Source organism: Sardina pilchardus, chromosome 6 (genome assembly GCF_963854185.1).
Source record: "Sardina pilchardus chromosome 6, fSarPil1.1, whole genome shotgun sequence".
NCBI classification, from domain to species: Eukaryota; Metazoa; Chordata; class Actinopteri; order Clupeiformes; family Clupeidae; genus Sardina; species Sardina pilchardus.
In genome coordinates, this window is record NC_084999.1 from 29,126,674 (window position 1) to 29,154,540 (window position 27,867).

The following is a 27,867-nucleotide window of genomic DNA, read 5'->3' on the forward strand; positions in this document are numbered from 1 at the left end:
CGGTGAGGTCATGATAGTTCCAACAGGAAATGACGATGTTTATGATGTGTGTTTGTGTTTATGAATGTTCTTTAATTCTCTCATCAAAAGATATAGTACCCCTGCAAGCAGAGACTACGCCACAACAACTACTGATAACACATAGAACTGGTTACCCCTAAGCAAAATGTAAAAGACATAAAAACTGATAAATCGAACCAGTGGGTCAAGCAACAACAACTACAGTAAGAGATCTACAAACACTTCTCACAAAAAAGTATGACTAATCTGCAATCTATCAAATAGGGTGCGTGAGATCTATGCTGAAGTGATATAGGTCTTGGACTTGTTCTTCACAATAGCCTATGCTTCTTCGGTCGAACAAAAATGACAAGTTCAGCCGGTTGTGTGCTCTCTTCTGTGGAGCATATGTGTGAGTGTGGTATCTCCTCACTCAGGACAAGACAGTTCTTACCTTTAATCTCTTTGACAAAATTGGAAGGGAACGCTCCAATTTTGCCATTTCTCTTTCCCATCCACCAGCCATCCTCAATCTGAGAATTGAAAGACAAAAAAATATTACTTGAAGGACAAAAAGTTAAAACAAGTAAACAAACAATCAAAATAAGCACATACAGTCTGTAAGAAAAAGAGATGGGACCATTAGCAGTATAAGCAAATTGAGTTCTCACATTTTTATTACACCAGAGTATGCAAGATGATAACACTGATATGAATATGCTACTTCACAGAAGCAGTGGCTCGATCTGTGAAAACAGGTTTGCTGAGGTGATAAATGACTGGTATGCAGACACAGCCCAAACAAAACAAAACAAAACAAAGCATTTGCAGTGCACTGCACGTACATACACATGTAGCCTACATGTACAAATACAAATAATCTGGTACAGTATGTTACAGGAAGTCAGAGAACACAACAGTATTTAAAGACAGTTGGATATTATTCAAAGGCTCTTCCTGTTAACAAGTAGATTTTCCTCTCTGCTGCTGCCTTTGTCATTTCTCTAGGACAGAGATCCTTGATTGTGTACCGGTTATGTGAAGTGATTTGGACTTGTTTGAAACTAAAAGCAGTGTTTACCTCTCTGAGGATTTCAACGGTCTCCCCGACAACCAGATCAAGCTCGTCCTCATGCTCTGCAGTATACGTAAATGTCACCTCACATTTCCTAGAGGATGCCTTCACCATTTTGGCTGTAAATTAAAAAATGAAATAATATTGACCCGTCATTGAAATAACTCTGTATCAATGTCGTATAATATCATGAGGATAAATGATGACTGAATTACAATTACAAGTCACTCATTGCAAGTTAAAAAAAAAAAGTCACTACAAAACAGGAATGGAAAATCTGTACCCGTAATTTCCCGACTATTAGCCGTGGCTTATACATTGATTTTGCAAAATTTCTTCAGCTATGAGGTTAAATACAGGGGGGCAGTTAATATAGTGTTAATATGGTTTTGTTTCTTTTAACCTGCAAAAAAACACTGTCCTGCGGCTTATACACAATGCGGCTTATATGCGGGAAATTACTGTATGTTATCATACGAGTTCTTGGATTAGAGTTGTCATCTTACAGTAATAGCTGACAACAAGCCAACTGGAAATGATATATACAGACAATTTAAAAACACGTTTAGGTTGCCATGAGGTCAGGAAATGATTGTCCGCACCACCTGTCGCGACGGTTTGGCGTCAACAAAACACAGTTCAGTGGGCCATGAAGCTCGACAGCGCCTTTATTAATTGGCTGTTTGTGTGCATGCTGCTGTGTCTGTGCACGTGGAGGCTATTTTTGGCCCCCCTGGCCACAAACCCAACACCACATCTGAAGGGAGGTGTCTGTCCACGGGCCAGGGATGGGGCGCTTCCCCTACAAACATCATGTCATGGTGTCAGTGACGACAGCAAAGCCACAACAGTGAGTGGCCTCATTCAGAGACAGAGCCAAAAACTGCTCGGATGTGTCTATTTATGGTGCTTCGAGATCCCTCATGTAATCGTTGTCAAACAGACAGGAAATTCCTCAGTGTGACATTGACTATAGTTAAACTTTCACTCACATTTCCGCATGCTTCTTGGCTCCCTGTTGGTGTCTCCCATTAAGTACACTGGCACCTCCTATGTGAAAGACAAATATATCAAACATACACACTCAAACATTGGAAGCCTGAAGTTGGTTGGCCTAGGTTGGCCTTGACCAAAATTCTGTATGGATACAATGCATGCAATCCTGTAGGAGGTGCGGAGGGTCAGACCTTGACAAAGTTGGCTGGAAAGATCCCTTTTTGAGTCCCGAGTTCCCCCTGCAGCCAGCCTTCCTCCCGGGCCTTGCTGACGTTCTTCACCACGTCTCCCGCTCGCACCGTCATCTCGTCCCCCATCGTCCCCTCGAAGTCGATCAGCACCAAGACCTCTGGGGAGGGGGCAGGCCGGGGACACAAACAGTGAGAAGAGGGGGTATATATTAGTGGGTCAAGGGGTCAGTTCTTGTGCAGGAGGTCACCAGAGGTCAAGCATCTTCATAACGCCACCTCAGCTGGGAACAGGCATGTTTTTCTCCTGTTGTGCTCTGAAAGAGGAACCCTCTTCTGTCCTATCGTTACTCCTCCGATGAACTGTTTCATTGTAGAGCGTTATTCTCTATTCTCACTGTGTTAGAATGATTTATGCTACTGGCACGGCAATGCTTGACATATTTTGCAATCTGAATTTATGGTTGTCTTTTAATTAAAGATGAATATAATGTTGTTGATGAGTTTGGACAATGAAGCTATGTTCCTTTGGCAGAGCGATTACTTCTCTGAAGTTACTTCAGACACTAAGCTTCAACAACTACATGAAATAGTTTGAGGAAACACATGCCCCTGCAAGCAGAGACTACGCCACAACAACTACTGATAACGCATAAAACTGGTTACCCCAAAGCAAATGGAAAAGACATAAAAACTGATCAATCAAACCAGTGGGTCAAGCAACAACAACTAAGAGATCTACAAACACTTGCTTTCATTCGCCAACACATATGTACAAAGAAATGTGGTCAATTATTATTTAGGACACAGCATGTCCCTACAGGAGATGTGTTTTTTTTTTGGAATCTAGCCTCTGGACAGACATTCCTCACTTTTCCCACCCGCTGCAACAGTAGAGGTAAGGAGACTGGCTCTAGCTTTCACCCACGCATAAAACACTGTCATACTGTATGTAATATTTACCAGTAATGTATACAGTATAAACATACATACTGTAACTGTATCTGGCTAAACACACAGACACTGAACCATGACCATGAACCAATGAACCAATGAGCAACGAACAACTCGACAATTAGGGTAAACATTCCTTCACAACTACTACAAAAACAGTGACAATGAATGCCAACACTGTTTCGAAACACAAGAAAGACCTAGTCTTGCTAACAGTTACAGTACTATATTTATTGAGTATAGCACAATACTATGATAGTCCCATCAGCAGGCATCCTTACCAGTTGAACAGACAGCGGAACGCACCAGTGCTCTACCAAACTAACAGTTCAATAGCCATCTCCTTGACACTCACTCAAGAATGAACTTACATACCAAAAGTAAAAACTGGTCTGCATCCTGTTGATTGAACTTACCCATTGCTGTTGCAGTTTTTTTCAGTGTGAGCCTGCAAATGCAACAGTTTCCTTCAGACGCCCTCAAAGCCGCATGCTAAAAAGCAGAAGAAGCGAGAGATGTGTTGCACTTGGTGTTGCACAACAGCTCTGCACGGTGAATGGTACCAGTTCTCTCGGCTCTCTTCCCTCTAGTCAAATATTAACACACACACAAACACACACACATACACTGTCCCCCCTGCTAGTCATGACAAGCCTAAAATCTGGAGAACCCGGGACAGTAAGAGCAGAGAAGAAGGAGAGGAATAGGAGTGGAAGATTGAGAGAAGGAGGGAGGAGGGAGGGAGGGACAGAGACAGGTAAGACAGGTTTCGGTGTGGACAGTGAGCATGACTGGGGAGGAATCTGGAACAGAAGGAGTTGGACTGATCGTGACGTCAGCCCAGAGACTGAGACTGAGCCCTCATCCTGACGGAAGGCAACACACACACACACACACAGTGGCTCAGGCTGGCCACGTTATGGATCACATGCTGCTGACTGAGCCACTCATTCCTCTCGGGCGAGTCCCTTGCGCTCGGGCAAAAGGCGCTCTGCCTGTTTGCTTTAGCGTCTGACGTTGCGACACATGACTTTCACACTAGACTGAGTCTGAACAAATGAGCTGACGCACGCTCCACACGAGGTTTCAGCATTTATGTAATTTAGCGGCCTATTTAAAAAATATTCTCAGGGCAAAAGGTATTCTCAAGCATTCTCTTGTATTGGTTGATGAAAATGACATTTGTCCACTAATGCATTGTCTATAAAATGCTACATTTCTGATCACTCAAAGACCATTTTAAAAATTTAGTTTCCCCACTATCGCTATCTGAAAGAACTTAAAGTGAAATATCTTAAAACTAGCCAAAATGTAAGGCAAAGGCCACTCTGACAATGAGTATATCTAGATGATTGGACAATGGAATGCCATTATTTGCCCGAGTTGCCAAAAAATGCACAGCAAAGCTTCTCAACTTGAACTGTTTGCGTCATATGGACTGATTACATCAGGCACTCAAGGCCTGATCACAATACTGCTTATTGCATCTTCTGTGTCATTTGATCATTTCACTCAGCCCCTCAAGTTTTATGTGAGCACAAATTACTTTCATCAAAGTTTTGCGGGGGCCCATGAAACTGAACTTTATATATGTTTGGCTCCTGTTCCCTGAGGGGCACCATATCTCAAGATGAGTGGAATTTCAAGTTGTTGGTAACTGTTGTTGGTAATATTTCCGGTCCTTACACCCACCACCATTACCCTGAATCCTGCCCCGTCATCTTGAAGCAGATTACTTTTTCTGAGCCTTCCTTTTACTGAGGACTGAGGAGAGTGGGTGATGTGACCTTTCAATAGTGTCGTCTGACTAAAGGCATCTGTTAAGATTCAACACACATTGAATAGGCAACACACATTAAATAAATCAAATGTTTTAATTGACAATCTAGAGAGAAAACAAGAACTACAAGACCATTATAAACAATTTGCCCCAAACCACAAAAAAATGTCCAATCCAAATGTGCATCCCATACATAGACACAGTGCAACCCAGAACCTAAATGACATACAGGTCACTTTAGTGCAACAGTCATTTTAGATTTTAAAGTTTAAAGTACATTTTTAACAGCACTTATATTGCCATTATGCATTTACCTCTCTTAATAGTTGCTGAATTGTTTTTTTTATTTATTTCCAAATTCTCAGGTTTTCCAGTGGACTCAATTGCAAAGTAGAGGCGTACACTGCTGGTGCTGATATAAAAACAAACAAGAGACAAAGAACAAAAGCTTTAAAGAGAAATTTAAAAACGCCTCTCTAAGTACATACATCATGTCACAACTAGAGCTCCAGATTTCTTTCATCTTCAAAACGCAGTAAAACAGTCACCCCCAAACTCATTTCCTGGGTTTACCACTTTTGCCACCAGTTCATGTGAACGAGTGAAATCTACACCAAAATGACCAAGGCACATTGTACTCCTAACGTTACTGCACATTTGGCAGCTTTCACCACAGGGCCACCAGCGTACACACAAACACGTTGCAAAAGAAGAACATAATCATCAGCACAGGAAACTGACATACACATTAAAATGACTCGATAGCCCCTAACAAGAAATTATAATAAAATATAAAAAAAAAAAAAAAAAAGAAACAAACTGCCATTTGCAGCAGACAGTTATTAGTACTCAACTTGTTAATTCTGGTTAGACCTCTGTTCATTTGGTCCCATTCTCAATGAGAGGCCCAAGCACTCTGTACCCCACAACGCTTAGATCTTATCTTAGCCTCTTCCGCAAACTTTAAGCAGTTTTCTGTACCATTATCAATCTTCAAAGCCTTCTGCATGACTTCCAGCGTTTTCTTTTGTTAGGACTTCACATGGACTGTCACTCACTGTGATATTTAACAGTTCTAGAACTTCTAAGCATGTTTGGATATCTGTGTCGATCCATCTAAACTCTCCCTAAACTGCAAGGTAGTTCATATAATGTTATAATATGTCATTTATTTCAGCAAAAGTTAATTATTTTATCACTACAACAAATTAGTATAGTATACATCTAATGTATGCATATTGTCCTTTCACTCTCCTAACAACTATAGATCTGTCATCTGAGGCCTAACCCTATTGTCTCGGCTTTGTGCTTTGTAAAACAAGTGATGTATAAATGAATAGGAAAGCTAAGAATCATGATATCTCCACTGGTCTTCCAACGATACCAACAAAACATGTGATACACAAATAAAACGTTTGCTGACTGGTTCAGCAAAATTCACTGCGTTTTGGAATACAGCCATTCATTGTCTTAGAGACAATGTATTATTACTTAAAGCTGACTCAGCTGGCCAGAGGATACCACATTTCCAATCTTGGAGTAAGTCCACCCTGTTGACGGCCTCTGAAAGTGATAGAACAGTCTTGCACCGCTCCTGTCATGACTGAATCATTGGCATTGATGCATCTGTTGACGAGTGTGTGTTCATCTACAGTAAGGAGTTGCGCAAGCAAAACTGTCTCTGTGCCCTATAACAACGCACTTCCTCTACCACTTCAGCAAATACAAGCATGATTGTGTGATTTGATGATTTGCTTCCGGGTCAAAGTTCACGGGGGTGGTGGTCACCATCCCAATCCAGGCCTTTAAACCTCTCACTGGCCAGAGCTGACCGACACTCCGGCGTTGCCGTTGTCCTCTTTGCGCTCCTGGTCCGTGTCGTCATCGTGCACCTCGCCCTCTTCCGCGCTGCCCTGGAACTTGTCGTGCGTCCACTTGGGGCTCGGGCCGTGATTGGTGGCGTTGCCGTTGCCGTTGCCGTTGCTGGTGGTGGTCACGGTGGAGGCGGTGCAGGTGGTGGTGGCGGCGGCCACGGAGGAGGAGGGGACAGCCTTGCGGAACAGGAAGCGGCCTCCGCTACGGACGAAGCTGCCCCGGCCGCGCCCGCCGCGGTTCTCCATCCACCGCTTGTCCCGGTCTCCCTGCCTGTCGTCGTGCTGGAACAGAGACAGCTGATGGTCAAAGAGAAGCAAAACTGATCGGAATTTCAAACCACTTGTAGCACTTTTAGTGTTTTGGTGTTTGATATTTGCAGCAGTTATGGCAGTAAAGTACATCTTTTTTTCCAGTGGGTGTCTACAGCTATCTAAGAATAGTTCAACATAACCCAAAATGACCTCCCCCTCCCCCTCGGGACCAATTGCTTGAGGGCCACAGTCATAATAATGCTCTAAAGTGGTTAATACCAGACATAAACAATGACTGTGTTGTGGTAGAAACAAAGCAATGGCAGTAGTAACGGACCAGGTAGTATGTCCGGCTCTTGGGGGTGTAGTCAGGATCCCTCTCCTCGCTCTGCTTGTTGTGCACTGGCACGCCCATGCCAGGGCCACTTCCATTACTATTGTTCTGGAAATTTCCCCTGTTCCAACTCCTTCCTCTGATTCTCAGCTGCTGCAAAATGTAAAAGAATACCAACAGTGGGACTGAGTAGAGCCAACACCTGGCCAGCATAAAGACAGGGTTTGAATTGACACTGACAGACAACTTTTGCTGCACAATATCCTTATCCTCTAAATTATTATAGAACTATGTATCCACTCAGCTGCAGATGGAAAAGTCTTTAACTGGTGAGGGCAAAGGTAAAAAACAACACACATTACTGGAGAGCAGTGGAATGGAGAGATCCCTTTCACTTTTCATTTTCTACTCCCCTCTTTATTTTCACATTTCCAGTTCAATTCAATACAATACCATTGTATTGATTCATATAGGGAAATGAACGTTGTTTTGTTCAGTCCTAGGCCTGAAATTGATCATATTCAAAATGCCTGCCTTAGCCTTACACCAGACTGACACTGACATTTGTATCAGTTGCGTGCATCATAATAACTCACACTATACATTTAAATATGTTGCCAGTACAGTGCTCAAATGTCACACTCGATCGGATGACTTTGCAAGACAGCTGACAACTAAATGTCTGGAATCCATACCAACCGGTCCAGAGCAGGAACATTGATTGTTCTTTTCTTATTTTTACTTTTAATTGAGCCCTTGTGACCTCAATCAAACTGCATGACAAGTCGGATGGGAATTTGGCCAGATACAAAACTGAATTAAGGCTTAAATTGGGCCAGAATTGTACAGTGTCTGCTTAGCTTAAGGTGTTTCCATACTATCAGCTTCAGGCCTTGAGTGGGCTGTGTAACGTGCTTTGAGACAATGTCCATTGTTAAAGCTGCAGTTGTCAAGATGTTTTTGATCATATTCACTGAAACCGACAGTATGCTCCGACAGAACAACATCCGTCAGCCGGTTTTAGAAAAAAACCCTGCACTTCTACCTCCACCCAGAGCCTGTTATTTGTTTAGCAAAAACCCATCGCTACCGGTTCTTCTAATCCAATAAGCACAGGGCTGTATATTCATTGGCAGATCTGACTGTCAATCACAGTTTCTGCACAGTCACTAACAAGCACGGTGGGAGGGTGGTGATGGTAGTGGAGGAGGGGCATGAGTATTGCATACATTCAAAATGTTGGCCCCTCAATATGGCAAACTTGCCAACTGCAGCTTTAATGATCCTAAATGCAAATGCAAATCAATAATGTTCCATTGAAATCAACTGAGTGCTGGGAGGGGCTGACTTACAAAGCCTCCACGGCCCCGTCCTCTCTCCTTGGGGCCCCCGTAATCTCGGGGCCCCAGACGGGCCTTGTTGAACCCCCTCTCCTTGGGGCCTGCCCCCTCATTAAGGTAGTCCTCCCCCCGGGTGGAATGAGAGGAGGACGAGGAGGACGAGGAGGACGATGAAGAATGAGAACGTTCACGCTTCTTCTTCTTGCTTTTCCTGAGAGGGACCGAAGACCAGAGGGGAGGACAGAAGAAAGGAGGAGAGGAAAGGAGAAGAGAGGAGAGGACAGAAGAAAGGAGGAGAGTGGAAAAGGAGAGAAGATGGGTTTGGGCTCAAGAATTTCAAGGGCAAATCTGAGGCGGTTTGCTACGTCACTACGTTGCAAACCAGAACAAAGGAGACGTCTGACTGGAGCATGACAGCTGATTGGAGCTGACTCAACTTACTTGTGCTTGCTGTGATGCTTGGATGCCTTCTCCGTGGATCTCTCCCGGCTCGAGTCTGAGGACTCTCCCGGGTCTCTTCCCTGCTCATGTTTGCTCTCAGTCTCGCGACTGGAGTATTTTTTCCGGCGCTCTATGTCCAGTCGCAGATCCACTGAGTCGCCTTTGGCTTTTTTGCCTTTGGCCTGCCAGCGGGGAGACAAAAAGAACAGCGATGTGGCCAGACTTTGGGTTAATACGAAACGCAGCCCTGCTGCCTGGACTGACAGAACTTGTGATGGGGGCGGACAGAGGCGGATGCATAATGCTCCTTCCACAACACTTGAGTAACATGTGATGTGGCTGGACAGAGGCCTGGCCACAGAGGACCAGACATACCGGAGAAAGGAGAGATGTCTGAGCGCAATTCAGCCCCATGCAGCATAAAACTGTACAGTCGTGCAACATGAATACTGTGGAATTACTGGAATCAATAATACACTTTTAATACACCTAATTCACATAATACACCTTATTTTTACAGGAAATAAAAATCTACTGTTAACATTCTTATACAATAAAGGACTAGTATACTCTAAGACGTAGCATAAGCTCTGATATGGGAAAAGACAAGCGCACTTGACAGTACATTAGGGCTCAGAGAATGTCTGACCTCAAGGTCGTTTGTTCTTGTCAGGTTTTTGAGGAATACTTACTATGTGTTTTGTTTAGCGTCCGTTTGAGTGGAATTCACACCGGAGCATTTGGTTCGCATCCACAGCTGTCACCCTCATGTTTTTGTTTTAACATTATTTTTTTTTTCCTCCCCACTCAAAAGCCTTAGGGCGGCTTTTACCTCAGAGAACAACCAAACCATACCAGGAGAGGGCTTTAAAAATGCGACCAAGTGAATGTGCATCTGTTTGAGTTTTTTTTTTGGGCACATTTTGTTAAGACTGTTTGGACCTCTCCTCAGAGAATAGGCGGGGCTTAGAGAGGGAGAGAGGGAGAGAGAGAGAGGAGCATCTAAAGGTGTGTGAGCGGGCCGCCGCCTGGCTCTGTCTTGCGCTTTGGCTCGCTCGCTCGCTTTCTTTATTCCTCTCATTCTTTTCCAAAACAGAACCTTCATATTTCAAAATGTTGGGTCACCTTGTAGCTGTTCTCCCCGAGGTCTTTCATCTCCTCAAACAGGTGAGCGTGCTTCTTAAAAGCACTGGGAGAAACATCAATTCTCCTGGAGAGAGGGAAAAAAGCCAAACACAGACCATTTAGTTAAAATCAGAAGCAGGACACCTACATTCTTTAGCACAAAAACTGGACTGGAGACCAAAGATGATACATTGCTATTTTGCAATTCTAGTTTCTTTCGTCTTTTCCTTAAAAGAAGCCACATCAACAAACAAAGGAATGTAGCACTAACCTTAGAATGTTCACCAAGTTACAACAGACAATGCAGTACAACCGCTGGGTTGAATACCTCCAGAGATGGACATCCCGGGTTCAGAAAGTAAAAGTCCTGCCAAGTATTTGATCCAACCATTTAGTAAACTGGCTCGTCTTAATTAGTAGCCAGGTAGTTCAGATAATTAGTGATATCGCCTGGGCTAAGTGCTCAGGTAGAAAGAATATATGGGACTTTTACTTTCTGGACCCTGGGATGTCCATCTCTGAATACCTCAAACATAAGTTGATATCTCCATAACTACCTGTGTATTTCTGGGCTTTTGCGTGCCTTCATTGTCTCCCTCTCTGCAGCTCTTCTCTGGTACATGGCGAATCTGTCGGTCAGAGTCATCCCAGAGCTGGAGAAGTGTTGTGCTGCGGGCGAAACACACCTTTTACACCTTGCAGTCGACAGCGGTAACACCTTGCAAACCTCCCACCAGGGCACCAAAGGTCCTGGGCCTGCGCTGATGTGATGCCCCAGAGTGGGCTCAACCAACGGGAGAGCTTAGAGGGGGGGTTTTACAGCGGCCCAACTCAAACTTGGTCCGCACTAAAGTCAGCTCTCAAGACTTCACTTAAACACCCTTGCCACTGGATGGGCCATTGCAATGATCAGCAGCAGAATCTCAGCATGGGGGAATTCTGGGATAATGTACTGTACTACACAGCCTTTCCAATAAACAGCTCAAGGTGATCGGGTTCATATCCTATACATTGGATCACCATCAAATATACTCTGTGTTTATGTGTTTCTGGGGGAAACAAGAGGGAAATGTGGTTTTGTAAAAAAATACAGTCTCCCAAGTTTTGCTTTCTATGCCCTTTCTCATTATACCTTGTTTGTGTTCATGAGGCTTTGACTCAAAGCAATGAAACGTTTTTCATGGAGCAGCAGAGTCGAGGCCAATATAACAGTACTGGCACATCTTAACAGATTCCTTAAAAGGGAAGTGAATCTGCTCGGCTTCTGAAATCTAAATATGGCAAAACCATCTCATCAACCATGACTAACAATATGTTAAAACGAACGGCAAAAAAATCCCAATGCCACAAATATCTCTGTTTAAACTCTATTATTACTCTAATCATTCAAACGCAAATAAGCTGATTTGGTATGTCGCTGGACGCTACAATGGAACAACTGGACAACTTGCAGATTTTACAAAAATATCACTAGAAGCCAAACATTAACACAGTGCACTGTAAAAACCACAAAACCCCCCACAAGAGAAAAACACACTACTGGGAATTCAGTCATTTTGACAGGCTTGGACAACATGCCTCTTCAAGGACTAACAAAACCGGGGCCTGACATTCTTGGCTATAGACAGTAAGACTCAGACCAAGATTCTCAGCGATACAGAACTCTGTTTGTAAATATCAGCAGTGTGTGAAAAAGCAGAACAAAAGCCAACAGGGACTATGTTCTGTGAAAGGGTGCATATTAAACTAAACGCACACATTTTTATAAGACTCCCTCCTATAAAGTTTATAGCTTAGAGCATAGGGTTATTTCAGGGTAACATTTGAACCTAGTGTTCTGTGGTGTGCGAACTGCTCTGAAAAACACCGGAATGGGTTATTTTGCCATGTATTCATATTGCATGTGTTCAGCTTACAGGTCAGAGTAACAATGTCACAGACTTGTGTTGACAGACACAAGTTCAAAACCAGTTATAATTAAGGATGTCTTTGATGCCTTTTGAACATAGTAATCCCTTCAGAAGAATGTCCATGGCTTAGAAAGCAATATTGCTTGCCATTTGTTAGATAACTATCTGGCTAACACTTACCTCATATTTTGCCACTAAATGTGTTCCAGACACACAATACCTAGCATTCATCTCTGTTGTACAACAACCTACTGGATCAATGCTACACTACATCCCTTTAATCAATAATGAATTAATGTCTACAAGGCTAACCCTAACCCTAGCCCTTATCTCTCGCTGTGTGAGTGGTTGTTCAGTGCTGTTTGTGTATAATCTGCTGCAGTGCACGGCATGGAGGTAGTGGAGCTGAAGGACACCTTTGACGTTGTGGATGATGGTGACGATGTGCTGGGAGAAGAGGTCGGTGGAGCAGCGGCAGACGTGGCCTGTCGGAGAGCGCTTGACCGCAGAGTGGACCTCCGGCTCCTTTCTAGCGGGCTGAGGCTGGGCCCGACCCAGGCGCCTCTCACTCTCAACAAGATTGTTGGGGCTGTGGCGAACACAAGAACACCACTTCAGTTAGCACCCCAGTTTTCTTAGTAAGAACTATGGGAGCAGGTTATCATGACTTAACTGTAAGTACAAAATATGAATACATTTAATACGTTTTAATAAGCCCCTTCACACTCCCCTCCCACTCCTCACACTCTTCATAATCCCTAAACAACATGTAGTTGGCTTTAACTAAAGTTAGTACTGTGTACATAACACATCAGTCAGGAGAAGATTTTGCCAATATAAAATAATACATTAGTTCATTTGTATTTGAAAATCCATTTGTCAGTATAAATAGGAATACAATTGTTGGAAGTGAAAATATCATACCTTGACAGTTTGTCGTCAAGAGAGTCCATTCGCACACTCACATCTATTCCCCGTTTCCCAATCACTCTGGACGGGGACTTCTCCCTCATACCCATCAGTGTGTCCAAGCCCCAGCTCTCCCCTGGCCTCCGGGCCTGGGCCTGGGCCTGTGCCTGGACCTGTGCCTGGACTGGGGCCGTGACAGTGGAGGAGGCCTTGTCCTTGCCCCGGGCCTTGGGCCCTTTCTCTGGGGAGAGCGCTGCTGCTCCCTGCAGCCTCCCCGCCATCTCCCGGCGGACCAGCGCGGCGGCCACGGCGGCCGCCCGCTCCTGCTTGCGGTTGGGGAACAGCTGCCGCTCCAGCAGCTCCAGGTCGCCGGCGTCCTGCGAGGCGTGGAAGAAGGCCAGGTCGAAGAGCTCGCGCGCCGACAACGCCGCCTTGCCCTTGTGCTTCCCCGCCGGCGCCTCCGCGTCCGCCTCCGTCATCTGATGCTGGGATTTCAACACCTCCGCGCTCTCATCGTCATCATCATCATCATCATAACCATGCCCTTCATCATCATCATCATCATCATCATGTTCCTCTCCGTTCTCCGCGTGCCCACGAAAGGCAGGACCCCTGGAGTAGTTGTTGCAGGAGGCTTTGATGGTGAAGTCCTCAAAGGAGTACCGCTCTGTGGCGGCTTTACCATTGTGGCTGGAGAACTTGGAGCTAAAGCTGGGCCCTTTCTCAAAGACATGAGCCGTGGTCTTGCCACTACCTTTGTCTCTCCTGTCAGCGTTCTCCTCCACTGTATTGTCTTCCTTGCCATTCTCAAACTCACTGAGCTGTTTGCTCTTCTGTTCCTCAAGGAACCTGGGAATGGACAAATGAATTGGGTCAGAGGCTGTTACGAACTGATCGGTGGCCTCAAATACCTCCAAAAGCTCTACTAAAAATGGACTGAGATGGCCAAAACTGGTGCAAAAAAGATACTATGAATTAACTATAAATTCTGCAAGTTCTAAACACTGAAATGGACTTCATGAAACAAAAACAGCTGGATAAAGGCTTTGCAAAGAACCAAAATGCACTGACATGAGTTATGATGTGTCTCTTGTATTCATTGTTCAGCAACACTAAAGCATTACTTTTATTAAGCCCCATTCTGCGCACAACGCATCATTGTGCTGTGAAGATCTTTAAAAGGCCAACACAGCTGCAAGAACAGCTATGGAGAAGCCTGTGAAGTGTAACTAATCCAAGCTGCACACAAACGCCTCCACTATCTCCCAGGAGTGATTATGCTAGTTACGACTTGCCCAGCCCTGCTCCCCTCCTGTCAAAATACACAACACGATACAACACACAAAACACACGACTGAAAACAATCACCCAACACACATGCTTATTTTTGGCCGACAGTCGTAAGCATCTTCAGGCAAAGTAAACAGTCTGATGTTGCCTAGCTATTTCTGATATTATATTATCTATGTTGCGATGCACTACAGGCTATGTTTGCAGGCAAGGGAGGGATTAACACCAGACAGAAAACACATTTGAACACATTAGAAACACATTTTTTGTCGTGAGAAAGACGGTCTTCCATGAACCATAAAACGTCTGGGAAATGAGGGGAAGAGGAACGAGAAGCAGAAAGGAGAAGGAAAAAGACACAGACAGAGAGAGAGCAGGAGAGAGATATTGGGAGAAAATGAGCAAGAAGGAGGGGAGAGAGAGAGAGAGGGAGAGAGAGAGAGAGAGAGAGGAAGAAGGAAAAAAACTTGGCTCACTTTTTGAATGCGCTGGAGATGGATTGGTCATCTCCTCTGCTGTCTTTTGACAAGAAGCCAAATCCGGTGGAGGCCGGCGTGGGGCTTTTCTTAGGGGGACTTTTTGTGGGGGCTGCACCGCCAATGCCCTGCCAGAGGGGGGTGCCATTGCTGGTGGCATTAGAACCTTTGGGAGAGGGGCTTTTCTGGCTGGCAGGCAGTGACGAGCCCTGGCCTACTACGCCACTCGTCTCTGTCACAGGCTGCCAGCCTCCGGAGCCCACCTCCTCCCCTGCCCCTGCCCCTGCCCCTGCCCCCGCCCCCGCCCCCGCCCCCGGCCCGACCTCGGCCTCCGTCTCAGTGGACGGCCCTCCCACACTCTCCGCTCCCCGCTCCCCATCCCCGTCGGCGGCTCCCTTCCGGGTCTCCTTGGAGGAGGAGGAGGTGGCGGCGGACGCTGCAGCGGCGGCAGCTTCCTCCTTCACACTCCTGCTGCGCCTCCTCTTGTGGCTGTGGGAGCCGGATCTCTTTTTGGAAGAGGAGGCCCCGGACGAGGAGGAGGAGGAGGAGTGTCGCGAGCGGCGGGACGAGTCATCGGAGTAGCTGCGCGAGGGCGGGCTGCCGGAGCGCTTCTTTGGGGAGCGACAGCGCCCCCTCTTGGGGCTGTGGCTGTTGCAGTTGTTGTGCTGCTGCTGCTGCTGATGCTGCTGCTGCTGATGCTGATGCTGCTGTTGCTGGGGATGCTGCCGGTAGTTCTGCCAGTTGTTGTTGTTGTTGTTGCGGTAGTTGTTGAAGTTACCGCCGCCGCGGCCTCCTCTCTGGAAGCGGCCGCGGGGGAAGTAGCCCCGTCCTCGACCGCGAAAGTAGGGCCGTCGAGAGCCGCGGAAGCCCCGGAACTCCCGGTTGTTCTGGTACTCCCGGGTGTAATTCCTCTCCCGGTTGTGAGCCGGAGAATGGGATCTGGAGCGCGAGGGAGACCTAGAGCTTCAGGAAGGGGGGCAAGAGGAAAACAAGACTGAGGAGACCAAAACCAACATGATAGTCTTATAGACACACAATCACATACGCACACACACACACACACACACATACACACACACACACACACACACACACACACACACACACACACACACACACACACACACACACACACACACACACACACACATACACACACACACAAACATACACACACACACACACACACACACACACACACACACACACACACACACACACACACACACACACACACACACACACACACACACATACACACACACACAAACATACACACAGAGCGCTTCAGAAAGGGGGGCCGAGAGGAGAGCACAACTGAAGAGACCAAAACCAATGAAGGGCATGAAGGGCATGAACCTACAGGTAAAGGGCTGGATCATGTTCTGCATCAGAATCTTATAGACACACAATCACACAATCACACACACAGACACACAGACACACACACATAGACACACACACACACACACACACACACACACACACTGCTGATTGTCCTTTGTATTATTTTTAATGACACATTCAGTACAAAAAGGTTCATATGAATATAAGTGTTTTGTGGGGGCAGTTACTGAAGCACTACTGACTACTGAAATAGAAACCAGAGGAAATAGAAAGCAAAGCAACAGGCACGAAGGCTCTGATGAAGCATGCAGGACCCAAAGTGGCCACAGGGTGGCTCTGCTGCACCACACACGTCGCGGTCACTGAGCATCGAAAGCACACAGACCTCAATCACAGAGGAATATTATATAGCTGGGCTATCCCTCCACAAACCCATAACCCTCCTTCAGTTGTTACCTAAATGGATTTACATTCACCATTAGTCAGCCAACGACTTCACTCCATAGCAAAATTACCAAGAGGCACTATATCCACTGACACCAGTTGATTATCAACTAAAGCAGAGCGTTAAGTATGCATTCAGAATAAAATACAAATGAACGGGCAATTCATAGACAGATCTACAAAAAAAAAAAAAACTTTTAACCACAATGGCCGCACTAAGAATGCATGTACACATCTGTCTCTCACGGAACAGACTATGTCCACCAGGGAAACACAAACCATTCCACATTTTCTCAAAGTCTATAAATCTAATAGCGCTATATGATCAACCGGTCAATCGGTCGTCAACCTTAAAAAGCAAACGGCTCCGTATGCATGGGAGCTTTAAGCACAAACACCAACTCACCCCGTGCGTTTTTTCATTGGACTAAAGGAGCAGGAGGTAGTGGGAGCACGGTCGGGAGCATTGCACACAGTCACAGGGAACGCCAGCGGAGACTGTGCATCTCTCGTGCAGCGCTCCAGCACAGCAGTGGAAAGAGCCAGTCACATGGGCCATATGGGAAACATTTCTACTCTGAGCCGCCAGCGCGCAGCATAGAAAGTGAGACGCCGAGAGACAGGGAGTTAAAGGGAGAGAGAGAGAGAGACAGAGAGAGAGGGGGAGAGAGAGAGAGAGACAGAGGGAGGGGGAGAGAGAGACAGAGGGAGAGAGAGAGAGAGAGACAGAGGGAGGGAAAGGCGGAGAGGGGAGGACTCACTGTCTGCCTTTTACTCTAGGCTTGCCTTGGCCAGAAACCTCAATGAAAAGCTGCAATTTAGTGAGTAGCACACTGAAGAATCTTATCTATATTTAAAAGCACAGATCACATTTTTAGCTGTAGCCAGATGACACTGTTACAGATTAGAGATTCATTATCATTCATTCATTATCATTATCTTTTTTATGATATCATTATATCATATTATATTGGCCTTCTCACTCCAGACAAATTGGTGATGATTCACCCCCAAAATGATATCTTCTTACCTCATTCTGAATACTACCCAATCATAATACCTTATTGCATTAGAGGAAGACGTTAGCCCAGCACCGTACCTACCCGTATTTGGTTGTTGGTGCTTTTGGAATGCTTTTCTATGCCCTCGCTAAATGGAGAAATTAGTTCACGTGCATATTCTGAATTACCTGGAGTTAAATAATTAGCCTAGGCTATTTTGAGGTTACTTGTACTGTGATTTAAGATGGCATGGCACATCTTGACTGCGGGCTATACTGGACCGATATCCATCTTGACTATGCATGAGGGATTGTCTCTGACAAACAAAAAAATCCCAAGGACACTGTTTATCCCCACCAAGTTGATGCTGACTGTGGACGAAAGTACTGCTATACTAGTTTCACACCACCCATTGGAAGGTCTTTTCTGTCCAAGGTAGCAACAGGAAAGTGGTCACGCCAAAAACAAATTTTCCTTTGCAAATAAGCCCTCTGGAATTCAACAGCTGAGCTTGTTGACAGCACTCTCCCATTCACACACTATCAGATAAGGTGAAAGCACTGTTGCTAGGTGTTGCTCACCGGGACTTGCGAAAGCATATGTCCATGTGTGTGTGTGTGTATGTAGATCTACAGTATGTGTGTCTACATTCATTGGCAAAAACATATTGTAAAGACACAGGGTGGCCACAACCCCTGGTACCCATGGCAACTGAACTCCTGTGACCTCTAGCAACTGGATAGAAAGTCCAGTGAGATTCTTGACTTTTCTAGCTGTTGCAGGAACTCTGCAACTGGAATGAAATCCAGTACACCACAAATGAAAGCCATGGCTTTCCCAGAGGAACTAAGTTCAAGTGATTTCTACTGTACCTAATAAGAGCATTCCACACCCCTCCACTAACATTAAACTTGACTCAATAAGGGAAAAAAATACAGCTGCCTGGACAAGTTACTGTATGCTGACAAGGCAGAATAGTCCACATACAATGGTACCTGATTTATATCATGGAACAATAGCTAATGCAGTTCATTAAATACCTACTCAGATGATATTATAAACTACATTTCTTTCATCAAATCAACATTCTCTTTAGAGTTAGAACATTATAATTTACATAATACGACAAAATGACCTTCCATTAACAATCACCGTCTCAATTACACACACATCCCATGTCAAAATCTAAAAGTGCTATAGAATAGAATCTGCTTTTCAACTAATACAGGACAGATCATATTGTAGTTTTCTATCCATGTAAAGGACATCTTATTTGAGGGACAGGCCCCATTGCACTGGCTAAATGAAGTCTCTGACGTCAAACTAAGATCAAGAATAAGCCAACTTAGAGGTCTCCTGGGCCCGAGATGAATAGTCTCCTGCAGTACAGATACCTCACAGGCAGATAAAAGATGCTTCTGACCATTCACATTCTTGAGAATGCCTATCTGGGCTCTGTTAGCCCCTGTTATCATGTTTCAATTTGTCTCTTCTGGCAGGGCCATGTTTAGTGTGTGTGTGTGTGTGTGTGTGTGTGTGTGTGTGTGTGTGTGTGTGTGTGTGTGTGTGTGTGTGTGTGTGTGTGTGTGTGTGTGTGTGTGTGTGTGCGTGTGCGTGTGCGTGTGCGTGTGCGTGTGCGTGTGTCTGTGTGTCTGTGTGTGTCTTCTGACAGGGCCATGTTTAGTGTGTGTGGAGTGTTTATGTCCGCCCTTATGCTCTGGTGTGATACAGAAATAGCAAGAGGCTAAAAAGGCCTCTATCTCCACTAATCACACACTCTGACACACAAGGGTTCGCATGGAGGACACTCCCCCCCACCCCCCCCACACACACACACACACTTAAAAAAAAAGCAGACACTGAAAAGTCCTGTGTTTGTGTTATCCGTCATCCACTGGACTTTTAGCTCTTCTGATGCTATTTGGTTTGCCACTGTCTTAGTGAAATGCCCTTCTACCAAGCAGAGAAAAGACCTGCACACGTCACCTTGCCGTGGCTGAGAACACTGAGAGACACGCACTGTATGAGGTGCGCAGGTATGAGGTGCGCAGGTATGAGTTGTAACAGGTACCTGTAACGCCGCTTCCTGGATCGCGTCGGCGAGCGGCTGCGGGAGCGGGAGTACGAGGGTGACCGGGAGCGGGTCGCGGAGCGCGAGCGCGAGCGAGACCTGGACGCCGACCTCTGGGTTTTGGACATCCCAGCAGGAGAGCAGCCGCTTCAGATTAGCCTGTCAGGAGACAGATAAGGCACAGGCATGGGTCTCACACACCTCCACAGCACTGGGAACACACAGCTGGCTCGCTTGGAGGCACAGGGTTGGGGTGCTAACAGCTCCTTTTAGATCCACAGAGCCAGTGTGTTGCTTGACATGTGATGGTGACCAGCAGCTACATGAAAGTGAGCTGATCATGGTTATGGTTATGGTAATGGTTACGGTTATTTGGCATAACCATAACCAAAGCCTTTGTCCAAAGCGAGATACAAATAAAAACAAAACAATAATCAATGTAAACAGTGAACAATTTAAAAAAGTAGGTCAGATTACAGTCAGGAGAATAGCAAGATAAACTATAAACAATATCAATTCAAGCAATAACCTAATGAAAATGAACAATGAATATATAGGATAATAGCAAATAGACAATAAAATCATCAATCAGTCATACTGTAATAACAATGACTATGGCATGTTAAGGAGAAAAAAAATACTATATTATACAAACCAACATCAGTTTTCATATATCTAAAAACATTCAACTTTGAATGGTTGTTGTTATTTATATCCTTATTTATATTATTTATTTGAACAGAATCACAATGAGGACACACATTAATTAGGAGAAATACTGTAAAATAACGACAATGACAACGACAAAGTGGACAAAGTGGTCAAGCAATGTTATTGACTGGACGTGTGGGCTACTGCAGGTCTTTGCTATTCTAAATTCTTCAAGCTCAGCTGTGATGCCTTACAGATGACCTACAGTAGGTTACTCTCAAGCATCTTGAATGAAGCACCATTTGGCAACAGTTTTAAAGCTACTGACTACGCATACAGATCAAGTATGTGTCAGAGAAGAGCAAATCAATCAAGTCACTTGGCTTCTCTTCATATCTACCAGCCACTGATAACACTTCATTACTACAGATCTAAGGGGATGGGACTGTTTAGACTGTGAAGAATAAGTCCAGATCAGTTGCTAAACTGGCAAACACACACACACACACACACACACACACACAAGCCAGAGAGAATTTCAAGCGCTCTGCAAGTATTCTCTTACATCATTAATCGTAGCCTTCTACAGTAATAAGCTCTTTACAAATGTGAAAACAATGCCAGCAATCTGAAACACTTTCCCTCATTTAAATTCCCCAATCCAGTAGGAGTCACACACCATTAGAGTGATGTGTGTGCCTTTATCTGAGGGAAGCTGAGGAACAAATTTCACCGTAAATCAATCTATGCTAATGAGTGAAAGCTAAAGACCTTTCAGCTATTCAATCCTGTGAACCCACATGAGATGTTAGCCCTATAGGCTAGGGTAAGTCAACATTACAAATGCATGAACAGAAGGAGTGATGTTTATATATGTTTTCTTTTTAAAATATTAATTGCGCTTATCAGAATTTATGTGGGTGTTTCTTTCTACCACCCAAGGCTAACATCAACACCCAAAGCCAGGTGTACAGTATGCGTGTGTGGATTACTTAGAATTTCATCTCATATAAGCCTAGGGAACAAAACCTGTTTTACCACAACGGTGACTTAAAGGCAATTTGAACATCGTTGAATGCTGGGATGTATTTTACGAATACAGTCTTGGACTGTGAAGGTTTCCGTGAAAGTCTATCAGATTGCCTTGCATGGTAAAAACTCAGAGTCATACAGTATGGTATACAGTCATACAGTATACACCAAATGTACATACATAGTGCAATGCCAATAGTATTACCATGTTTGTGAATGCCAGTGGCCATGGTAAAAACAGCCTAGATTATGTCACTGTATCCAGTGCTTTTGAGCAAGGGAGTTCAACTTTTAATCGCACATTGACTTAGACATTCCCAGAAATGTGGAATGCTACAATTCCAAGAAAGAAAGAATCTTACTGTGTACATAGCCTAACCTATGTTATCGTGAAGTACATAGTTGTGTTATATGAATACATGCCTTTCACCCAGGAATGATTTAAATGTCCTCTGGTTATGGGCCTCTCTTGTTTTCTACTGAAGTGAATTCAGGGTTCTGCCTAGACTAGTGCACACACGGTGAGCAGGCATATTATCCACCAAACCTTTCCAAGAGAGGGTCAAATCACGACGATGACTATGCAGTATATTGAAAAGCCAAAAATACATTTTACTGACTTTACAGACGTCATGAGCCACGAACCATCTGTAGCTGACCCTCGTGCACTCCACCGTGTGTCTCCTTACTCGCAGCCGAGATACATTCAGGATGAAATGTTCCATAACATTTCTATAAGGCAGCTTAAGTGCGTTGAGCTAATGAAGATTGGCATTGATGAGGTGAGTGGGTGTGGGTGCACATGAGTGAGAGACAGAAAGAAAGAGAGAGAGAGAGAGAGAGAGGGAGAGAGAGAGAGAGAGAGAGAGAGAGAGAAAGAGATAGATAGAGATGGAGATAAAGAGAGAGAGAGTTTCCTTTTGAAATGGACTGCAAGGGGTTGAGTGCGTAGGAACAGTGCCTCTGAACTAGACGTAGGATCATTTATGCACCTTATTGTTGAGATTTCAACACTCGTGGAGTTAAGGGCATGATTCCATGACTTCTACACACACACAGATCCACACATTGTAGTTCAATTCAGGAAACTACACCTCATGGTGCTCTGGCTTTCTGTTTAGCATTAGCTCTTAAGACAAGTTCGTACACAGCAGGCTACACAGTACACAGTCATTGTTTGTACACAACCTTGGCTCCGCAAAAGGGGTAACAAACATAGTGGTTCGGACAAAACCACAGTGAAGCCCAGCCGGTCATTAATGGTGCCATGGGACTGCAGAAGGAAAAGGCTGTAATTTGACTGGCTGTGTGGAGCTTGAATACCAGCGACCTTTAACATTTTATCAAACCGAATCACGGGAACTTTAACTATGCAGAAACCAACCAAAGAAAGCGGAGAGGAGATATCTAGTTGTTCTCCAGCCACTCTCACACAACACAGACTCTCTCTAACTGTACTGTGTCTTTACACACACTGGACATAGTGCCTATCTTGTGTATCTGAGGACTTTGGAAGAGGTTCAGTATTGCAATAGGCCTCGACTAAGAGCACGGTCTCCTGAGTGTCCCTAAATATGGTTCCGTATCTGTGAAGCCACTATTACACTGGCACAGTGGCGGCCGTGTGACAAAGAGAGGAGGAGTGCTTTGTCGGCTCTTCAGATTTATCATCCGTGTATTTCTAGAGGCGATGAAATGTGGGTTGGGGGAGAGGGGGGGGGGTCACCACTGTATCCAACAAAGCTCTGCAAGTTTCCATCACTTCTTGCAATGGAGTCATTGGATGGATACTTACAAAGCAAAGGATGTGAGGGGGAGTGATGGGAGGGTTGGTGGGTGGTTGTGGGGGGAGCTCAGACCTAAACAGCAGCTTAAAATAGATGCACAGAAGCTTATGGTAGGGAACAGATAATGTAGGTGTTATTGCATCCCCTATCTCCCCCCCCCCATCCCTACTGTCACTCAAGCCCATCAAGTGGAAAGTGGCCACACTGTGCTGTGAAAGTTGGTGCTGTGGACACAACTTGGACATAGAACTACATGATGAAGAGTCATGAGTGATGAAGAGAGTGTCTGTCCTTCGCATGACAGTACCAAAGCTAACTGGATTCCTGTATGTTATCAAAACATAGAAAACATAAAAACATAATTTTACTTCGACAAATGGCATAGAGGCGTTGGCATCACTGATATAAAAACACAAATGAAATGTGTTGGAAATTAGCAGACAACTCGAGTGCTCAACAGCTTCACTGAGGCTTTTTGGGATTGCCAGGGCGGCTCTTGTCCGATGATTGCGCCCCCTGGTCTAGGAACGATGATAGGCCCCCGTATAACGGATGCCAAAGCCTGAAATAGAGTGTATAATTGAAACCAAACATGTCCTTTTCCCTGGCTCCTTTATAAGGCAAACCATTAGTCCACGGAGGATTTACTGCAATTATTACTCACTTACTTGAGAGCCTTCTCTAGACACGAAATTTGCCTCTGAACCATTTGGGAGATATTACCCGTGGATGCCTAGGGCTTAAACAATTGATACTTCATTTCTACAGCCATGTGAGAGGACTAAGAGTTGAGGAAATTGAAGACTAAACAGAAAGTGCAACATTTGAAAACGGTGGGCAATCTATTCACAACACGTGGTGCTCCCTCTCTCTACTCCTCGGACTATTTAGGGATCACTGAAATGGATCTTGCATGGCAGAATCTCCAGCGTTATTCATTTTGAAAGGTTGTTGTTTTTGGCCAACGGAACAGACATTCCCTCCTCAGCACACACCGCGGGCTGTTTTGCCAACTATCCAAAGCAAGATTTGGTGAAATGAAGACAGGCCAGCTTGTCACAGTGCTTGGGTAGAACAGTAATGAAGAGACACGCTGTCTTCAACTTTCAGGCAAACAGAGCTGTGAACTACGAGGCCCCACAGGTGCGTGTATACCTGACTTTCATATGAAACAGAGAAATAACCGAAAAGCCGACACATTTCTCACTGCAAAACATCTGCTGGGTAGGCTGACTAATTATGCAGACTGTTTCAGTTAGGGTGGGGATAAATGTTTGTGAAAGCTTTGAAACACACAACGAAACACAGAAACATTTTACACATGTGCACACACACACACACACACACACACACACACACACACACATACATGCACAGCACGCTCACACACACAAGCGCACACACACACACACACACACACACACACACACACACACACACACACACACACACATATGCATGCTCACAAACACACACACAAACAGAGAAAAACTCACACAGACAGACGAGCAGTCATAAATATCATCATAATCAAAGCAATCATGCAATCTTAAAAAGACCCAACAATCAGGTCAGGGAACAGCATTCACTAAGCTACTGCACTGATCATTGTCAACAGTAACTTGGCCACTTGTGACTTAGCTTTGCTAAGCTACGTGAGCGAGGGAGAGTTGAGGGAACTCACTCTGACTCACTCACATATAATGAGAGGTCACTAAAAGACATGGGGAGGGGGGGCGAAAGAGATTGATTTCAAAGCGGCAGGGCCACCCCCACCGTCACCCCCAAAATAATGAACTGGGGGCAGCTGTTTGGGGTCGGCAGTGTGTGGTCTACGGCCTAATCATCGGGATTTTGGACGTCTAAAAACAACTGTGTCAGACACAGACACTAATCATCCCTTTAATTCTACCTGGAATTTATGCACACACACACACACACACACACACACACACACACACACACACACACACACACACACACACACACACACACACACACACACACACACACACACACACACACACACACACACACACACACACACACAGACACACGCACATGCACATTGACATACTGTACAAACATACACACACGCACACATGGAGAGAGAGAGAGTGAGAGACATATGCAGTACACTCATCCTGAAAATGACAGCTGCTGCCCAAGCCTCTTCACCTGTTTAGCTCATTTAGCATGTCCAGGCAAGGAACAAGGCCATTGGCGCTAACTCTGTGAAACTGCTATGACTCCCAGCACACTGTGTGCAGTGAATGCCATAGCTCTGCATTGCCATTTGCTTGAAACAAACAAGGGTGTAGTCCCTTTCATCAAATGTGAAAACATTTGCTGTCTGTTGCTACCAGTGGGGAATTTGTATGCAACCAAACGTGGGCAATATCAGCACCCCTGCCACCACCAGACTCCCAAATTATCCTTATATGACTCACAGTTCTACGGCTGTTGGAATAACATGGCGACAGTAGTAACCCTAAAGCCACCAAACCCTGATGAGGCATTCAAGACTGCACCAGTGGTTTGTGTTGCTATTATAAGGACTATTATAAAGCTTTTCAGTCTTGGAAAAATATGTTATTCAAGAGACACAACTAAGCAAGACTGACATAGCAAGAAAATATTACACTCGATTTAAAAAATAAATGGCACAATGACAGATCCAGAATGAATGGAACAAAAATGAAAGTGTAATAATAGATTCTCCCAGTGTCTAACTCGAATACAGTTCTGACAATTGACTGATGTTCAACTTTCCACTCTGGCCAGGTGTAAGACATTAGAAGAGCCCGCTGAAGTGTCCTCAAATCGTGAGGACACTCATCTCATCTTACTGTCAACGCATATCCCATGTGCAGCTCGGCTGTTTTCACGACAGAACAGCTAGAGCTTCTGACTATTTTGGTTGGTTGTTTACAGAATGCCACACAAAAGTCGAAAACATATGTCCCTACTTGATTCATATCAACACCATTTGGACTGAAAACTAAGCGGTCCATTCATTCCCACGGGTCAAGTCCATTTGACAGTGCGCGGCGTAGGCTACTGAACAGAAGAGACTGAGAGGAGAACACTGAAAAATCATGATTGAAAGGTTATCTAAGGATTTAGCCCTTACACAATGCAGATTGGATACAAAAAAATAATAAAACAAAAAACACTGAGAAGCGTGCATTTGTTCCCATATAACCTACGCAGGCTATCAGCGTTGCCAATACAGGACCACAGGGAGAGCCAAGGATGCAGACATTGGCGAGTGTGCAAAAGCAGAACAGCCCAGTAGCCTACTCACAATAACCAACGCTCTGTCTTGGTTTTGTCTAGTTTACCATCATTCAGCTTTGTCAGGTTGGCTACACGCACTTCGCCCACGTCTTTCTGTATAACTGAAGAAAATGACTACCATTATTGTCTTGAATTCAAACGAACTTCTTTTCTCTGAAAATAGGATTTTCTCTCACAAAGCTAAGAAATATAAAGATAGGCATATCAATCGAGACGATAACCTAAACATGACCGAATATTGAATAACAATTGCCTCGTGGCATGAAAGGCTCTCTTTACAGTAGAGCCAGGTCAGCTCACATAGCCTACTGTAGCCTACTTGTGAGCGATAATATCAAAAAAGTCTGTCAGTTGGCTGCTCTGTAACTTTAGTTCAGCGTCTGATGAGATGTTAATACGTGAGACTTCAAACCCATCAGAGCAAGATGCCCTTACCTCACACTTCTGGAACGAGTCAAATGCTGCGAGTTGAACGTGAACGACAGGAGACCTGAATTATCAGTGTGAATTTCTTGCAATGCCAACTGATCTGTCATTGATGGCTCTGTAACAGTTATAACAATGCGTCGCAACTGCGCACCGGTCACCTGCAGAGCTCAGCGCACAGCGCCTAAATGGCAGTTTGCTGAATGCAAATAACATAATATTGACATTACATTTTCATGAGCAAATACCATTACATTTTCGAGACAAGTTTCTCTGTCCTGTAGGATTACAAGGCTTACCCCTGTTGTCTTGCAGTGTAACTCGGTTTGTTCCACTGGATATGTGGAATAGTATCCGGACGTCCCAGCGATACCAATGATGTTGGTTAGCTTGCTATCGATTGCATTAATTGGTCAGCGTAAAAGAAAATTACAGACATGTTTTTCAACGATAAGTAAAACAATTGTAGTCTATTATGAAACCACCGTGCGACGGTAAACGTTATTTCCTTGCAATCCAGTCGGTCTCGGATAGAGAATAGCCAAGATACCTCTTTTTCCAGAGAGATTATATCTCATTACCGTCACTGTCACTCGATAGGCTACCTCATCTAGCCACTAAAACACATGCGAATGTTTCATTCAGTGAATGGCTCTCTAGCCTGATGCCAGCGCGGAACTCCGTTCAGTGACAGACAGGGGGTGTGACAGCGCTCAGCAGCGACTAGTAAAGCCCAGGTCAAATTTCTTTCCTTGACAAAGTTTTTCGTTGACAGCCGCCTCCAAATTTTTAAAGGGACATGCCCAATTCAGTTGACGAAGACCAAAATTGGGTTCGCCAAACAGGAAAGAAAATGCCGTATAG

General features: G+C 44.8%; 2 protein-coding genes across 3 annotated transcripts in view; both read right to left on the reverse strand.

Annotated features, from left to right (window-relative positions):
• Positions 1–3,969, reverse strand: part of sh3d21 (SH3 domain containing 21) — a 16,075-nt gene extending 12,106 nt beyond the window's left edge. The window contains exons 1-5 of one of the 2 annotated variants that reach the window (XM_062539319.1): positions 3,630–3,969; positions 2,263–2,420; positions 2,068–2,125; positions 1,082–1,194; positions 455–533 (exon numbers count right to left, since the gene is read on the reverse strand). In XM_062539319.1, coding sequence (XP_062395303.1) covers positions 455–533; positions 1,082–1,194; positions 2,068–2,125; positions 2,263–2,420; positions 3,630–3,633 — 412 coding nt within the window. In that variant the 5' untranslated portion in view covers positions 3,634–3,969. Of the gene's footprint in view, positions 1–454; positions 534–1,081; positions 1,195–2,067; positions 2,126–2,262; positions 2,421–3,494; positions 3,600–3,629 lie in introns of those variants that run through there. The other variant, XM_062539321.1, reaches the window with a different exon arrangement.
• A 1,099-nt stretch (positions 3,970–5,068) lies between these two features.
• thrap3a (thyroid hormone receptor associated protein 3a) lies at positions 5,069–27,609 on the reverse strand. The gene is made up of 12 exons (XM_062539766.1): positions 27,303–27,609; positions 19,808–19,966; positions 15,268–15,907; positions 14,945–15,219; positions 13,194–14,027; positions 12,686–12,858; positions 10,917–11,028; positions 10,360–10,444; positions 9,235–9,416; positions 8,806–9,004; positions 7,457–7,606; positions 5,069–7,164 (listed from the first exon to the last, which is right to left on the reverse strand). The coding sequence occupies exons 2-12, from the start codon at positions 19,933–19,935 to the stop codon at positions 6,808–6,810; spliced, it is 3,135 nt and encodes a 1,044-aa protein (XP_062395750.1). The 5' UTR covers positions 19,936–19,966; positions 27,303–27,609; the 3' UTR covers positions 5,069–6,807.
• Positions 27,610–27,867: the final 258 nt, after the last annotated feature.

Coding starts and splice junctions, on each gene's coding strand:
- thrap3a (XM_062539766.1), bottom strand. CDS start 19,935: ATGTCCAAAACCCAGAGGTCGGCGTCCAGGTCTCGCTCGCGCTCGCGC. Junction 9,005..9,234: donor AAGCATCACAGCAAGCACAA/GTAAGTTGAGTC, acceptor GGTCCCTCTCAG/GAAAAGCAAGAAGAAGAAGC. Junction 7,607..8,805: donor GACGGGGCCGTGGAGGCTTT/GTAAGTCAGCCC, acceptor TACATTTTGCAG/CAGCTGAGAATCAGAGGAAG.